Below are 17,374 nucleotides of genomic sequence, written 5' to 3' on the forward strand. Positions count from 1 at the left end.
CCATAGGTATACATAGAACAACAGATTTCAGCACTCGTTATGACGCAAGACCACAGTGCATACAAAAGAAGACAATTTGAAAAGCAAGTCATCCTGTCAGAGTGATCACAGTGCATGATAAAAAGAAAACCCTCGTCAAATTCTGTTACTACACTTGAAGTAAGTCATTGCATACCAATATTTTCACTAGCTTGTATTTAATGCCTATTTGGTTAAGAGACTATGAAATTATTATAAAACTATCAATTTGATACTTTAATCCATACAAGTGTATTATTATTATTATTATTATTATTATTATTATTATTATTATTATTATTATATGGTAATAATGATGGTTTTTGTGTAAACTTGTAAGCTGATCAGGAATGTGACATCGGTCAGTTTTGTGATTCTACACATTAACAAATTTTCGAATATTTATAGACTTAAAGTGGAAAAAGACGTAAATAGAGTTTAATTGTAATCACGTCCTTCAAACTACTTAAGTTAAACAACATACACAGAATAAACACTGATCTATGTTCAAGTTTGGACTTGAGATAACATTCTCATATAGATTTCACAATGGGCCAATTTGAGTGCAGAGAGCGGCAAACAAGACTTGACCCTGGTAACGTGCTCGCAAGTTTGTGGATAAGTAGCTACTTGTACAATAATTATTGCATTCAGATTACCAAACACCAGTCAGTTTCGTTGGGTTCGCCGCAGTGGAGTAACGGTTAACTTGCCTGACCATGAACCGAGCCGACCCGGGTTCAAATCCTGGTTGGGGCTAGTTACCTGGTTGAGGTTTTTCCTCAACCCATTAAGAGCAAATTCTGGGTAATTTTTGCACAGGATCTTGGACTAATTTCGCCGGAATTATAATAATAATAATAATAATGATTTATTTTAGCTGGCAGAGTTAAGGCCGTAAGGCCTTCTCTTCCACACAACCAGCAAAAAGTTATCACCTTTATAGGCCTATCATTCAGATGCTAGGTAAGCAAGCCGTTGATAAAGCGTTTTAAAATAACCCACCAAAAAGTTTAGTGAGCACAGTCATGAAATCCGTAAAAAAAACAATAAGTTTCCCTGGGGCCGTTTACAGAAAGAAAACAATTTCATGGAAAGATTTATTAGAAAATATACAGCAATGTTTTAGATATTTTTCAGCATATTTCCCGCTGGAACCGAGACATTTTTTCATGCCGTGAAATCAACTTTTGTATCACTGTATCATAGAAGTCTGCCGCCTAAGATCGGAACCGGTGTGTGATAGCCGTCTGTAACTTCTGTCGATCCCATGGTATGACAGAATATGTTGAAAAATAGATCTACAATTTTTTTATATTTGTTCTAATAAATTTTTCCAATGAAAATTATTTTTTACGACACTCGTAATTGAAGATCTAACATTCTAAATGTGTTAAGTGCCAATTTTTCAAATTTCATTTTATTCAATGTAAGGGAGGAATATCCATATGAGAACACCATACTAAATTGCCTTTGTCGTAGCTCAACTGTAAGTGACTCATTCGTGCGCCAAAAGACGCAAAACATGCATTTTCATCAATATCTCAGAAAGTTGCGCATTTAGAATTTTAAGTCCCCAATTGCGCTCGAGTGGCCAAAATTTGTAAAAGCACTTGTTTTGACATTAATAACATGATGGAAGAAAAAAATAGCATTTTTATCTGTCTGAATGAGAATGTTTGTTATCGAAAAAGCCATACGTGAAATGTTCGCCCAAATTTCTACTACGCTTTCCGGACCTATTCGACGGTCTAAGAGACACGTTCTTGACTTGTTAAAATGGCGTGAAACGTTTCGATTTTTAAAAAGTAACTTTTTAGGTTATTTATTTACTTCTAGTGGGCTATTTTACGATGCTTTATCCATTGCTGTGGTTATCTAGCGTCCGAATGATCTGAAGGTGATAACGCCGGCAAAAAAGGAGTCCAGGGTCCAGCGTCGATCTCAGAAAGTTGCGCATTTAGAATTTTAAGTCCCCAATTGCGCTCGAGTGGCCAAAATTTGTAAAAGCACTTGTTTTGACATTAATAACATGATGGAAGAAAAAAATAGCATTTTTATCTGTCTGAATGAGAATGTTTGTTATCGAAAAAGCCATACGTGAAATGTTCGCCCAAATTTCTACTACGCTTTCCGGACCTATTCGACGGTCTAAGAGACACGTTCTTGACTTGTTAAAATGGCGTGAAACGTTTCGATTTTAAAAAGTAACTTTTTAGGTTATTTATTTACTTCTAGTGGGCTATTTTACGATGCTTTATCCATTGCTGTGGTTATCTAGCGTCCGAATGATCTGAAGGTGATAACGCCGGCAAAAAAGGAGTCCAGGGTCCAGCGTCGAAAATTACCCAGCTTTTGCTCTTATTGGGTCGAGGAAAAACCTCAACCAGGTAACTTGTCTCAACCAGGATTTGAATCAGGAGCCGCTTGTTTCACGGTCAGGCAGACTAATCGTTATTCCAAAGCGGTGGACTTAAACAGTAACAAAAGACAATAAGCAAATAGAGCCCTCACAGAAAATCTTGACGATATGCGAGGAAGATTGATGCGAAGTCCGAAGTCAAGTTTTCAAGATAGTTGGCAGAGGAATTATGTCGCAACGATCTGTTTACGAGGGCTCAAAATAAGTTTTATCCGTATGAAGTTTCGGTATGTCTTTCTCCAGAGAACAGAGTGGCTAGCGGAGAGAGTTGCCAACTCGTAAAGTCAAATGTCACAAAGTAATGGTATAAAAATCATAAAAATACATATTTTATCAATTTTAAGCTTAGAACATTTCCTCTTCTCCGTCTTCTTGAAAGATGACATCCTCTAGAGAAGTTGACGCTGCGGGTGTAACATGAATGAAGGGTACCAATTTGTTTAACTACATCTTCTGGTAAACTGTAGTTATGGGAGCATTTGTTGACTCTTTTCAAGCCGAATTTAATACACATAATAGCATCAAGTGTTTCAATTTTTATTCTATTTCGCTATTTACATTTGGTCAAATTCACTACACTGAACACGTGTACACCATCGGCATTTGAGTATGGAAGAGTTAGAAATGATGAAGCAAGTGTAGCAAGCTTGAAAAAGGGATCTTTACTAAGAGTAACACTACTCCACATTGCACTTCTTTCATAAAGTGCCGTCAAAAATTAAACAGACCACTGCTTAGGGAAGAGTTCCGGCAACTAATAGCAAAGCGAGCTGCTAATGAAATAGAACAAAGATGCACTTACTTCTAGAATATATCTGTTCGTTCCTACTTCCTGTTTCCTCATGCTCATGACCCCATAACTCCTGTTCTGTGGGTTGGGGTGATGCAATCATCGTAATGATGGGGAGGGAAACCCCCACGTGGAAACACATATCATTTTGAAAAGCTAAGTGATGCCAATCTTTTCCCAATCAATTAAGGTTCAAGGTTAATTAAATGAAAAACCAGAATAAGTAAAATATTAATTTTGTTCGTCCAAAACCCAGCTTTATCACTACACTTTCTTTAAAAACACCAGAATTTTGACATGTCGCTAAATAACATTTTTTTTTGACATCAAATGGCTTCCCAAGAACACCAGATCTCGTGACATAATCTCCAACTGGCGGCGAGCATGTAGGCTAAGTTACCAGGCTCAAAATATCTGATGAATTAGGAGGGTTAGGCCTGGCCGAAATTCGACTTCCTAATACTCTTTTTAATTCATTGAATAACTACAAATTTATTAGTGTTACATTTGTATTGTTTCTTTGCTTGTTATATAAATATTTCAAAATTTATTATCATCTTTTGTTGTGAATGATTTTAAACCTGTTTACTTAACATGCTTCCCTGAGCGATAAGTATGCGTTAGAATTTACGTCGATCCCGCTCACTCTAGAATAATTTTGTTTTGCTTCCCATCTATCTATGAAATGGGATTCCTTGTTTTTCTTTTCTTTCTATGTAAGCCTTAAGAAGGACTTGATACTGTCCTTATGTCCATCGCCCTCACCTAGGCCCGAACTTACGAACCACGTATGTAATGCCAGTGACCAACGGAGCTCCAATGAACAACAAATGGACTTACTACAATATGGCAATATTTCTTCTGCACGTTGATGACAGATTTTAGGCTGCAGGTGCAGCTGAAACTGTAGCGAGATTAATTCGTAATTCGAATGCTGAGCATCCTCGTTTGAGCCTTCGTTGAGAATTCTCGGACTCATCTCGCCAAATTCATTTGACTATCTCACAAGGCCGTGGGAAGAATTTTTAAAAGGGGTGAGGGTTGAAGGGGGGAAATTATTATTTTTCCTAAAGTAACGTATAATAAACTTTTTAATAAACCGTTTATTAATTACAATATCACATCAAATGGTATGTATACCTCCGGTATTGTATACCATATTGAAATGTAATCTTACTATTTCACTTTCGGTAATTTCACAGAAACGATGGAAACTAGATGTTATCCTTCCACCCAGGATTATTTCCTACCGTCAGTATACAAATGTAACGTAAGTTATTACGTTGTAAAATGGCGGTATTATGATTGATGGATCGATAGATGGAGTTGTGATGTATAGTACTTCGACATTTGAAAGTTGTGTAGTTCGTTAACTGAGAGTTGGATATGGCGGCAGGACATCAACAGGTTACTTGGTTTAATTTGGCTCATATTTTGAGGACTGAGGAGAGTTGTTTTACTTCCTAAGGTTTCTATAATAATGCGTGAAAGCTTGTGTGGCTTATGGAGCGAAGTGTACGGTAAAGATTTGCAAGTGATCTGCGAAACGTAATCATCCCTATAGATTTTTCTGTTGTGTCTGTGAAAAGAGGATAGCCATTACGATTTGATTGTTATTAAGTTTTCTATTAAACAGTATAGCCTACTGCATTGATTCATGCGTAGCTGCATGGTTTTACTGTATATTGGAAGTCGCATGTTCTGAAATTTATTTAAATATTAATACAATTTGTAATTATGATTGTAATTTTTTAAATTTTTTGTTGGTTAGTAATATTTTATTTCTCGTGCACTCCTTGAACGTTTTATGTTGTGTAAAACGTTAGTTCTTTTGTTTTATTTTTTGTGTCATGGATGGTTATTTTATTACTCGTATGTTGTGGTATATAATGTGTGGAAGTCTTATTGGTAGAGTGAATTTTTGGAGGTGATTTGGTAATTTGGTTTATTACTGGTAATAGACATTAATTTATTGCCAATATTAATCCTACAAATTTCATATCCAAATCAACCACCTAAAAATATAACCAAGAATACTAAAGCCTTTAAATATAAATATAAACAAATTAACAAAGGAGTAGGAACAATAATTCAACTAAGAAAACTACCACCTACAGTATAATACGGCCTAGCTATAATTAATAAACCTAATATAATTAAGGGAATATTAGGTTTAACGCCAAAAGGCGTTACTATATGAATCTATTGGCCTAATTAAGATATACGTCATTGGTCACGTGATTTTAATTCGTTTAAGACCCTTAAGACGTTCTTTCCACCACAAATTCTCATTTGTATATGATTGATCGAAATATCTTAGTTGCGGGAAAAGCTGGCACATAAACCCTTTGGCTTCTCGTATCCTCTCCTTGCCCAAGTAGACGCTGGAAGGGCGTTTTCGGAAATGAAAATAGAGACCGGGATGTCTCGACAGTTGGACGGGTAGTCAGTCAGTGAGACAGTTAAGTAGTTGAACCGTTCCTAGCATGACGTTATGAATTCGACAAGAAGCCTTTATTCTCCCACAAGGAAGAAACTTAGACTTTAAGTCCGATGCCATCACATTAGAGGAAGAGAGTTCCCGCCGCTCAATGGCAGAAGGCCCAGGCCAACTATACTTTGTAACTAGAACCACATTTATTATATTATAACTTTAATAAATAGTGCTTGTTATGAACAGGCTTTGGTCCAGGGTACCGAAACGCAAGAAGTTACGAACACACGGACGACTGTATTGTGTAGATCGAGGGGAATGGAGATGGAGCGCGCAGTTACTCCTTGTCTCAACATGTAAACATTCAGTCACAGTAGGACACAAAATAAGTGGTCACGTTTACAGATATGATATATACAGTGCATTTATACTACAGAAAATAATTACATGTTTCAACTTACATTATACTAAACATGCTTCAACAATATGCGAGTGAAATAATCATTTTCTGTGTGAGAGAAGGAAAGGAAAAATACACAGTGCATAAAATAATTTTCTTCATAATTCATTGCATCGAATTACGAAGCACATTCGCAAAGCATCAAAAGAAAAGCATCTCTAATTTTCACTAAAATATATATATATATATATTTTTTTTTCAAGAAGCGCTTTGAAATACTTTATTTTCGACCTTGTTTAATGGGATATTGGCATGTACCAGCATTATACACAAAAGTCAATGAATTCTTTTCTAATTTTCTATATCTGATTTTGATGTTGAACGTCTCTCTTGACTGTGTAATTTAATATTTTCTATGTGCCTTTACCATTATAGTGTTTTTGAAAGAATAGAGTTGTCTGTTATACGTTTTTGCACGATTTTTAAAATGCATTTTTTTCCTTTGTTAATAAAATATTCCTTTCCGAACTTCTTCATAAGTTCGTTCTGAAGGAAACGCTTGGTGCTCTTTATTTTCCACATGTTCCTCAGTACTGTGAATTATAAAACAGCGAAATTAACACTAACACAAATATGGATACATAAATATTTAAATAAAAAGTAAATAAATAAAAAAAGATAAGATATACTTGTTTAGTCACAGGATTTCAAGTACGTATGGTGAACCACGCCAAGCAGCAATAAAAAAGATGATAATGCACTTTGTTACGAAACCAACTGTACTCTTGCAGTGCCACCCCACTCCACAGGTCGTGATGTCATTTATACTCCGTGCGTTCCAAACTTCAGTCTTGTGACTCGGTGACCCTAGACTGAGGTGTGGTTATGAATTTGACTTCGATTACTAAAGCGCTGACTTCAAAGTTACGAATACCTTCACTATACTTCCAAGCAGGAAATACTCATCTTAATCCTTAATAGATCTATTGATTACAATAGTGGTGTCAGAATCCTGGCAGCACAAGATTGAGTATAATTTGGGTATAATCGGAGATAATGAACGCATGCAATCCCTCTAATCCATCCGCTCTCTACCACGAGGATAAAAACAATAAAATTACGTAACATATCAACTAATAACTTTACTGCACTAAAATACAGAAAAATTAGATTTTGTATGCACATGTATCAATGAATATAAGATGAAAATCTAAGAGATAAAAATATATTTCGATGTCAGTATTGTTTTAAGGGCAATAAATTTTCGAGATTTTGTATTACGTGTTAAAATGATCAAACAATACTAAGACACACTCGTGAATGAATTACAATATAGGCCAATAATTTCTTGGCAACTTTCCTCAAGGTCCCCTCAGCTTCTAACTGAAATAATGGAGAGTCATCATCGTCACAGCCAGTTGTTATCACTTGAATACAATCCTCCGTAGCAAGAAGCAGTAAGGCTACTCGTACTCGGGAAATCATAGAAAATATACACGTATGTATAAAACATATTAGTAACAGCAGCAGTAGTAGTAGCACTAATAGCAGTTTCAGATGAGTTAAGAACAATAGCATACCTAATAAGAATAGTACCACCGGTAATAACAATAGCAGCAGCGGTATTAAGAGGAGAATTGACAGTAGTAGGAGCAACGCTATTAGCCTAGTAGCAGAAGACGTAATATTAGTAGCTATGTAAGCAAAATAGTAGAAATAGTAATAGTAATATCAGAACTAATTAAAGTGGGTGTGGAAGCTGTTAATAGCAGTAGAAATGTCATGAATAATAAAAATATTTGCAAAATTAATTATTTTATTTCATTATCAAGATCTTATGTTTGTGTTTCAAAATATTTAAATAGATGCTACCAATTATATACAAGATAAGTACGTAATATTCTCTCTTGTATTTTTATATTATTAGAAAAACTGTTTTAAAATAAGAGTTGTAGTCTTGTATTTTTTAATAAACTGCCTTTTAAGGGGAGTGGTGGATGAAATTTCTATTTTCTACATTTTTCAAACTACGTCTTTGATTTTTGGTACACACATTCACGGTTTGATAGATAATGTAGTGAAGTTTCATTTATGTGACTCGATTAGTTTCTGAGTTATTAACAAATGCATTCTGTAAAATTTGCATATTTCAAAATGAAATATGTCGCTCAATTTCTTAGTAAATTGTTTGAATTTTTTTGCAAATATGTAGAAAATCTTCACGCATCAGTTTTCGTATATCTTTAACCTACTACAAAAGGGGGAAATATTTTTTTATAACCGATGCATACCTAACACTAGAAATTTTCCATTGCCACTATAAATATTTTATTTTTATTTAAAATGTATTAATTTAATCATAAAACCCATGCGATATTTTCTTAATCACACTACATAGAACATGCAGTCAAATTTCATATTCCAACCATCAAAATTCTAAGAGCCTTTACTCTTCGAACCTGACGAAATGTGCTAAAAAAAGTATAAGAAAACAGCTTGTAAAATTTGTATGGAATTAAAATTCGAGGGTGCAGCCATTTACATATTGCGTAATGTTGATGTTTTCGGGCACTGCAGAGCATTGAAACGTGCTTAACATATAAAAAAGAAATTGATTAATTTTTATAAGAAAACTAAAATAAGATTTTTAAACTAAAAGTGATCAAAATTTCACCCGTCACCCCCCTTAATGTATTTGAAGATATAATAGAATTGTCATAAAATAAGTTTTTCTTCGTAATCAATTTAAAATGTTTATGCTCGACCATGCCGAAATGTAGTAATTATACACCTGGTAGTAGCCCTTTAATGCATCTCATTAAAGTACACCTATTCATTATAATTCAGTTGTTCAGCCAATGAGAAATCACTATTGTACCATTATGAAACCGCAAGTATCGATTATTCTCGGATATGCAATCGAAAGACAATTAGCGAAAAGTCACGGAGGCTGGAAATCCAATACTGTCGCAGAAGGTTATGTTCTGTTACTATAATAATTAGCGTTAATTGTAAATAATATTCAAATAAATTCAAATTGTCATCTCGTTTTTCAATCCTAAATCAATTTCCAGGTTATATCAAGCCATTGGTCATGTTATTCTCTAGATTATATCAAGGTCAATGACATTCGTGCCTCGGAAAAAATCAATACTTTCGCGTCTGCGCACATCTCACAATTCAAGCCAGTTCCGCTCCTCTCTTACATAACCATAACATGAATACTTATGAATAATTTCAAGTTAGAAATATGGTCGAGCATAAAAAGTCGTATGAAACTTGCCTATAATGGTAATTAAGACGCTCGTATGAATATTATGAAACGAGCGCAAGCGAGTTTCATAAACAAATATACTCGCGTCTTAATTACTACCATTATAGGCTCGTTGCATAATGTACTATTAATAGGCATATGCTGATTAAGTTTATACAATCTTAGACCCCTACTTCGAAAATGTTTATCTTTAATCGGTAATTCTTCCATTGTAAATGATATTCTCTCGCCCATTTACAGGTCTTCCTTCGGATTGAACCTAAATATCTTTTCCAATATAGAAGAAAAGAGAGTCGTCGCCGCTATAAATATTATATGAAATAATCATACAGTCTCGAGGACAGAGATTCTTGGATGGTCTATTGGCTGACCGGTTGATCGGTCGGTCATCAGTCAGTTCGTTGGTAAATTGGTTAAAAGGAATAGAAATATTTTGAACAATAATAATAATAATAATAATAATAATAATAATAATTAGAAAACTAATGTTCTCCGTTGGTCACAAAGACAATTAGATTAATAATGTGAATGTGAAGACATAAGTCTGAATAATTTTTTAATTGATCCGAAGATGATACTTTTGTCTCTTTTAGACACTGAATTATAAGCCCATAAAAGAGTTCGTAAAAGCCCTCATTAACAAAAATGAATATTCCAACTCCCTAAACCTAAAATTTCGATTCATCACTTATGAGGAAGTTAAAATTAAAAAAATTTTGTGGGATCTAAAACTCTTGCAGGAATGATGACTCAAGAGTTTGAGGAAACAACGAATGAATATGAGAAATTAGTTTCAAACATTTATGTTGAAATTGCAGGAAGTAAAATGAATTATAATAGGTAATTTTTGTTACATCACTTTAAGAAGTTAGATGCTAAGAAAAGTGTAAAAGTGCATTTTTTTACATTCGCATTTATAATATACTCCGGGAAAGCTAGGTGGCCGAAATAAACATTTCAGGAAGGACTGTAAGTGGAAAATAAGAATCAAGAGAACGTGAAAGTGAATAAAATATGATGGCGCATTACCTTTTGGAGTTTTCCTTCTGATTATCTAGTGGCGCGTTCTCGAGATATTCTCCTAACTATTTAGTGACTTTTTTTTTTCGAGTTTTTTTACCTAATTATCTAGTGGGAATTTTTCCGAGATATTCACCAGATTACACTGCACAACAACTTTCAATTTTTTCGTCGCTTACAGAAATGAATGTATGCCATTTTAATTAATTGACATAAGCTGATTTCAAATCTGAAGTCCTTCTATCACCTAACAGATTTTTGTGAGGACGCGTTCAATTTTTTGCAACATTTCGAGTATAATTTTGTATTCATACTTCGTTTTTAGAAACGTTTTTGCAATGACATTGCTAGAATCACTCCATCTAACTTAACCAAAGCATAAATTATCCAAAACAAACATACATTTTTCTAATAACGATACCGTTGTATTTTATGTAACAACGTTAGCTAAAATAGGCCTATAGCAAAATTTCTAACGTTTTCAAAACCTCTTCCTGGATGACTTTCGCTGATAAGATGACTCCGAAATATATGTGATAAATTGCCAGCAGTAATCAGCAAGCATGTTTGTTGCTGATTTGCCTTTGTAACGCCTTTCGATTTCTATTATGTCCAGATGAAACCTTTCCCCATGCTCGTCGCTGACGTCACAGAAGTTCGATGGAAAGAAATCTAAGTGGGAATGGAGAAAGTGAATCTTAAGGGACATATTGCATCCCTCTAATTTATAAGTCCTAAACAAGTCTTCCACCAAATCTCTGTAATTGTCTGCTTTGTAGTTTTCCAGAAAATTCACACAGACCGATTTAAAGGCAAGGCAAGCGAAACCGTTCTCTCAACCGAAGTAGAAGTCCCGTCGAATACAGCATCGTTCAGACAGCTATATTATATGAGTAATAAACCGCGAAAAAGAAGGAGAAAGTTGAAATATTGAATTCACAAAAGGGGAAGCCTCTCCTAAGTTATCGTGGATACTTGTACCACCATTACAATTACAACACAGATAGAACAAAAATTTACTGGAGGTGCAGCGAAAGAAAAATTTGTAATGCTTCTATGATTACCGGCAGCAATCTTGAAAATGTTAGTATACTTAGAGATGGTAGCCTACAGATAAACATCTGCATGGAGGTAATCAAACAAGCATTTAAGTTAAACGGATTGTAAACCGTATCAAAGCTATACCCTTTTCGCTGTAACGAAGATCCTAATGTAAACACAAGCACGTGGCTGTCATCCCCGTGATTGGCTCCCAGTCGAAACACTCACACGACGCAGGAAAATATAGTTCCATATTTGGAAATCATAACCTTCTATTCTTTGAAAATAAAAACTGAATTCTAGTTATTAAATACGATGAAACTCAAAACTTCACTCATATGTAAAACGCTAAGTAAAAGAAAAACTACTTTTATATTTTGTTACTTATTTTGAAAGCGGATGAATACTAAAAGTAATACAAAGGTAGTCTAGTCTTGTAATACACTGGCGACACTTGAGTTTGTTCACGTAAGCACGTGATAGTATGGCTTCTGTGGGGTTACTAAACGTAAGAGTGGAAACCATCTCAATATTGGAAAGAAACAAATAGTGTTGAATGTACGTAATAAGTTAATTGAGTTGAATTCAATTAATTAATTATAAAGTAACAGTTTTCTAAGCAAACGAATGCATAGTAGTGAGGTTATGCAGCAACGGGAGATGTTTAACATGACACAGAATGTACAACAGTGGGCGGGATCGCTTACTGAGAATCGCTGGCGCCAAGCTGCGGCCAATCAAGCCTCACTTCAGTTACTTGCCATTGTTTACTGTAGGATTATTCTTACAACGAAAAGATTATACAGGGTGTTAAAAAAGTATCCAATATTTTAGGAGGTGCTAGAGTACATCAAAACAAGAAAAAAAAGTCTAATAAACATGGGTCCTACAACAAATACTTTCTGAGCTCTGAACATTTGTTCGTAGGAGGTGCTCAATGTGACGTTCATTAATTATGTCAGTTCCTCTGCCCTTGGACGTATGGCATCACGCACTCTTTGAAATTGACCTGGTTGTTCTTGATAACCAAAAGTCTAGGGGATTTGAGTTTGGGGAACGAGCAGGCCAAGGTGTGGGGCATCCCCAATCAATTCAGCGGTCTTGAAGTGTGAGCGTCAGGTGTTCACGCTCATTGCGGAAAAAATGTGCTGGTGTGCCATCGTACATGAACCACATCTGTAGTCTTTGCTAACATGGCACATACTCCAGCAAGGTAGGCAATACGTTAATAAGAAAGTCCTGATAACGAGCCCCAGTTAATCTCTGTGATAGCACGTATGGCCCTTAATCTATCGCCAAGAACCCCTGCCCATACGTTGATTGAGAATCGGTGCTGATGCCTTATTTTTTCAACTGCATGGGAATTTTTATCAGCCCAAACATGATGATTACGAAAATTCACAACACCAACTCTGCTGGACCCCGCTCATATTCGCAACCAAACTTTTGTTTTCAATATTCCTTACGACGTATCATTATTCCACGCCAGGGGTGTCAACTACGATATGATTATCTGATAGTCTGCTGTATTGTAGGGCAGAAAAATGCATTGCCATGAATGGACGTCACATTGAGCACCTCCTATGAACAAGTGTTCAGATCTCAGAAAGTATGTGTTGTAGGACCCATGTATATTAGACATTTTTCCTTGTTTTGATGCATTCTATCACCTCCCAAAATATTGGATACTTTTTAACACCCTGTAGAGCGAGAGCTGTGCTAAATGAAAGTCCATCAGCTCTGTCGACGGCAACAGTTGGAAATCCCCCTGAAGAAGTAATCTAGCAAATGTCTGAGCGAAGGATAATGAAGAAAACAATTAATCGTGTGCAAGTCAGTGAACGACCACAGAGTCCTCACTCACTCAGAGATCTTGTTGCAATCGCACCTTACGATTGCACATCAACAGGTCAGCAGTTCCTGTTATCTGATTCGGGGTAGGATGATGAAAACAGAAGCATTAGGTTTGCCTGCGATGATGATCTAAAAGTTTTGGCTAGGTGCGATATGTTGTTTTCTGATGGAACCTTTAAAAGTATTCCTCATTCTTTTTCGCAGTTATTCACTGTGCGCGGGAGATATCTCGGATACGTTTTTCCTCTTGTATTTTGCCTAACCACTAAATTTACAGAAGATATATAATACATAATTTATGAACAAATAAAAAACCGTTGTATACATTTAAGGGTACCCATTTCATCAAATGAAGTAACTGCAATAATGGACTTTGAAATAGCAAATTTAAATGCAGTTAGAAGATCATTTCCTGGAGCCAACGTTAAAGGTTGTTGATTCCATTTATAATCAGAATGGAGACACGTTAATAACCTTGGACTGAGAAGAGTTTATGATGATATTGGTAGTGATATTCGAAAAGAAGTAACTGTTCTCATGGCGCTACCATGAACGATATTCGAAATGTTTTTGCAGAGGTGACTAACCATATGGATGAGATGATTGTTGATTTAGTGACTCATTTAGATGTAAATTATGTGAATGGTACGGCAAGGTGACGAAGAAATGTTCCTCCTGGCTTTCCCCCCCTGAAGTTTGGAATGTGTGTGGTTTATCTTTGGATCGATTCCAACGCACAAAAAATTAGTCGAGAGCTGGCGCAACCACTTCCAGTGCCTAATTGTTGTCCACCACGCTTCAATTTGGAGGTTTCCACAATGCTTAAAGAATGAAGAAAACCAAGTATGGACGCAAATCCTCCAAGTAAGAGGTGGACACACACAAATTAAGGAACCTCTAAACAAAACATAAATCACAAATCAGAGACAAATACCCCAAATTGTGAGGAACTGTGACAGTTGTGCACGGAATTGAGAAATTCTCACGTATCTACGAGCAATTGGATATCATCTGAAATCTGGAGCTGTGCCCCAAGATGAGCAGTAGTTCAGTTTTGACAAATATAGGCAATAAAGAAAGATCCTTTTCGCATTTTGTTCTCATGGTCATTTAGTGTTAATCAAAATTTTGATCTCATGGACATTTTGTCCTGATGGACATTTCGGTATATAGACATTTTGGTTTATGGACAATATAAGGTGTAAGGGGTGTTTGCATGTTCATACTATTTATTGTCTGTCGATTGAAATTTTAAAATTTGGAAAAATTCTTGCAGATTTTCGCTTTTAATAACACTTTCGATATTTATTTATGAAATATCTTCATTTAACTGAGAAAAACTGAAATAGTTTTAGAATGAAGCATGAAAAAAGTTTTTTTTCAGATGGCGCAATTTAGTGTGAAGTAGACGTAATTAGAAAACGTTTTTATAATGGATGCTTAAGTCATTGCCAATTTCCGATTAAATTGGACACGTAAACGAAATGTCAAAATGGATGATTCTTGAATCTGTGTGTTTATGTTACAGTTCACGATGAATAACAAAGTAACTCGCCGCGATGTACCCGCTTGGTTGGACAACGACTTCTTGGAGAACGCATTGAGGGTCGGAGAAGAGAATCCCAATATCAGAGTCGCGAGCAGCGAGGTGAAAGCAGCGACAATTGCCGGAGACAACTATGCCAGTGACATGTACAGAGCAAATGTGAAAACCGAGGGGAAGGACAGGTCAATTATTATTAAGGTTTCCAAACCTACATCTAAAGGAGAACTAGAAAATGTAAGTTCAAACCTTTATAATTTTCGCTTTATGAAGTAAGCTAGCGTATGAGGGAATAGGTAGGAGTGGAAATAATAAAAAATGTGGCCTGATACTGTATGTCATATCACATATTATTTTGACTTTGCTACAGAAAAATAGCATCTATTGAATTTGATATGTTTATTAAAATACATTTATCTTTCACACAAACATTAGTTGCACTGGACGAACTAACTAACGAACGAAATATAATGGGCCAAATGTATGTATTCGAAATAGGATGTGTTCTTACTACTACGTAAAAGACGAAGATGAAATACACTGCAGCATTTTAGAGTTATTCGTGCGATTTGTTGGGAAAATTTACATTAGAACACCAATAAAAAAATTCTGTCCTGGACTCCTTATTTGTTTTCTAATTTAAGTTCCCCTCCCCCAGCCATTGTGGGTTCGTAAGTACTGTAGTTTTCTTTTCCGATGTGTTGTTTATCACATTTTTCTAAATTGTTGTCTATAGTTTATCATCATCATCATCATGATCATCATCATCCCTGCTTAAGTGGGTTGAATGCGAAGATATCAGCCTAATTTTTTATGCCAACGCCATATTTGGTAATCTTTTATCACCCATACTTATCAATAGGGACCTTATTTTGTCTTAGGACGTACGGAAATAAGGTTAGCTGTTCATAGACTATAATGATGTGTCATATTTGACGCGTGCCACAGCAACTTGTTTGTACTGAAGTTGACATTTTACTGACGACTCAAAACTAGACTTCATAGACTGTTTATAATGCATTATAGTGATAAAGACTGATATACTACGATGATGTTTCCTGCAATTTAAATGATTTGTTCATTAATTTAATTCATTCATTTTACTGGCTTTCTCTTCCACGCAACCAGTATAAAAAATACATAGCAAATATAAATAAGAGCAACACAGAAAACAATTTAATAATAATAATAATAATAATAATAATAATAATAATAATAATATTATTATTTTCATTATAATCATTATTCTAAAATCAGAAGGCATATAATTTGCAACTGTAAGCCTGCATTAAGGAAAAGGAGCGAGTAAAATCAGTAGGCTATTTATGAAACGTAGGTCACAGAAATACACTTGTCTCAAACTAATTAGATTATTATAATTGAAACAATATTTAGATAAAACATTTAGAAAGCAATATGTTCTATTTAACATAAACTTAATTCCCGTATGAATAAAACTTATTACCAAGAAAAGAATTAATATTAGACTTAAAATGAAAATAAGCGACGTATTCTATTTTGTAAGAATTTAATATTTGTAAGGAATCAAAATGAAAGTTTTGTAGGTTAACTTGATAACAAAATTGAGTAAACTAAGATTCAAATGAAGTAAAATGAAGTACCGGTATCACAAATTACAAGACATTTATACAAAATATAGAATATGTGAAATATAACAATATATTAATACTTACTTACTTACTGGCTTTTAAGGAACCCGGAGGTTCATTGCCGCCCTCACATAAACCCGCCATCGGTTACTATCCTGAGCTAGATTAATCCATTCTCTATCATCATATCCCACCTCCCTCAAATCCATTTTAATATTATCTTCCCATCTACGTCTCGGCCTCCCTAAAGGTCTTTTTCCCTCCGGCCTCCCAACTAACACTCTATATACATTTCTGGATTCGCCCATACGTGCTACATGCCCTGCCCATCTCAAACGTCTGGATTTAATGTTCCTAATTATGTCAGGTGAAGAATACAATGCGTGCAGTTCTCCGTTGTGTAACTTTCTTCATTCTCCTGTAACTTCATCCCTCTTAGCCACAAATATTTTCCTAAGCACCTTATTCTCAAACACCCTTAACTTATGTTCCTCTCTCAAAGTGAGAGTTAAAGTTTCACAACCATAAAGAACAACCGGTAATATAACTGTTTTATAAATTCTGACTTTCAGATTTTTTGACAGCAAACTAGATGATAAAAGTTTCTCAATCGAATAATAACACGCATTTCCCATATTTATTCTGTGTTTAATTTCCTCCCGAGTATCATTTATATTTGTTACTCTTGCTCCAAGATATTTGAATTTCTCCACCTCTTCAAAAGATAAATTTCCAATTTTTATATTTCCATTTCGTACAATATTCTGGTCACGAGACATAATCATATAGTTTGTCTTTTCGGGATTTACTTCCAAACCTATCTCTTTACTTGCTTCCAGTAAAATTCCCGTGTTTTCCCTAATCGTTTGTGGATTTTCTCCTAACATATTCACGTCATCCGCATAGACAAGCAGCTGATGTAACCCGTTCAATTCCAAACCCTCTCTGTTATCTTGGACTTTCCTAAT

General features: G+C 35.1%; 1 protein-coding gene and 1 long non-coding RNA gene across 3 annotated transcripts in view; one reads left to right on the forward strand and one right to left on the reverse strand.

Annotated features, from left to right (window-relative positions):
- Positions 1-17,374, reverse strand: part of LOC138705986 (uncharacterized) — a 394,464-nt gene that overhangs the window by 169,527 nt on the left and 207,563 nt on the right. The gene's annotated exons all lie outside the window — the stretch shown is intronic.
- LOC138705710 (uncharacterized) overlaps positions 1-17,374 on the forward strand; it is a 67,648-nt gene that overhangs the window by 41,754 nt on the left and 8,520 nt on the right. The window contains exon 6 of the mRNA XM_069834282.1: positions 14,782-15,033. Within this exon, the coding sequence (XP_069690383.1) occupies positions 14,782-15,033 (252 nt within the window). The remainder of the gene's footprint in view (positions 1-14,781; positions 15,034-17,374) is intronic.

The sequence above is a fragment of the Periplaneta americana genome, chromosome 9 (assembly GCF_040183065.1).
Source record: "Periplaneta americana isolate PAMFEO1 chromosome 9, P.americana_PAMFEO1_priV1, whole genome shotgun sequence".
NCBI classification, from domain to species: Eukaryota; Metazoa; Arthropoda; class Insecta; order Blattodea; family Blattidae; genus Periplaneta; species Periplaneta americana.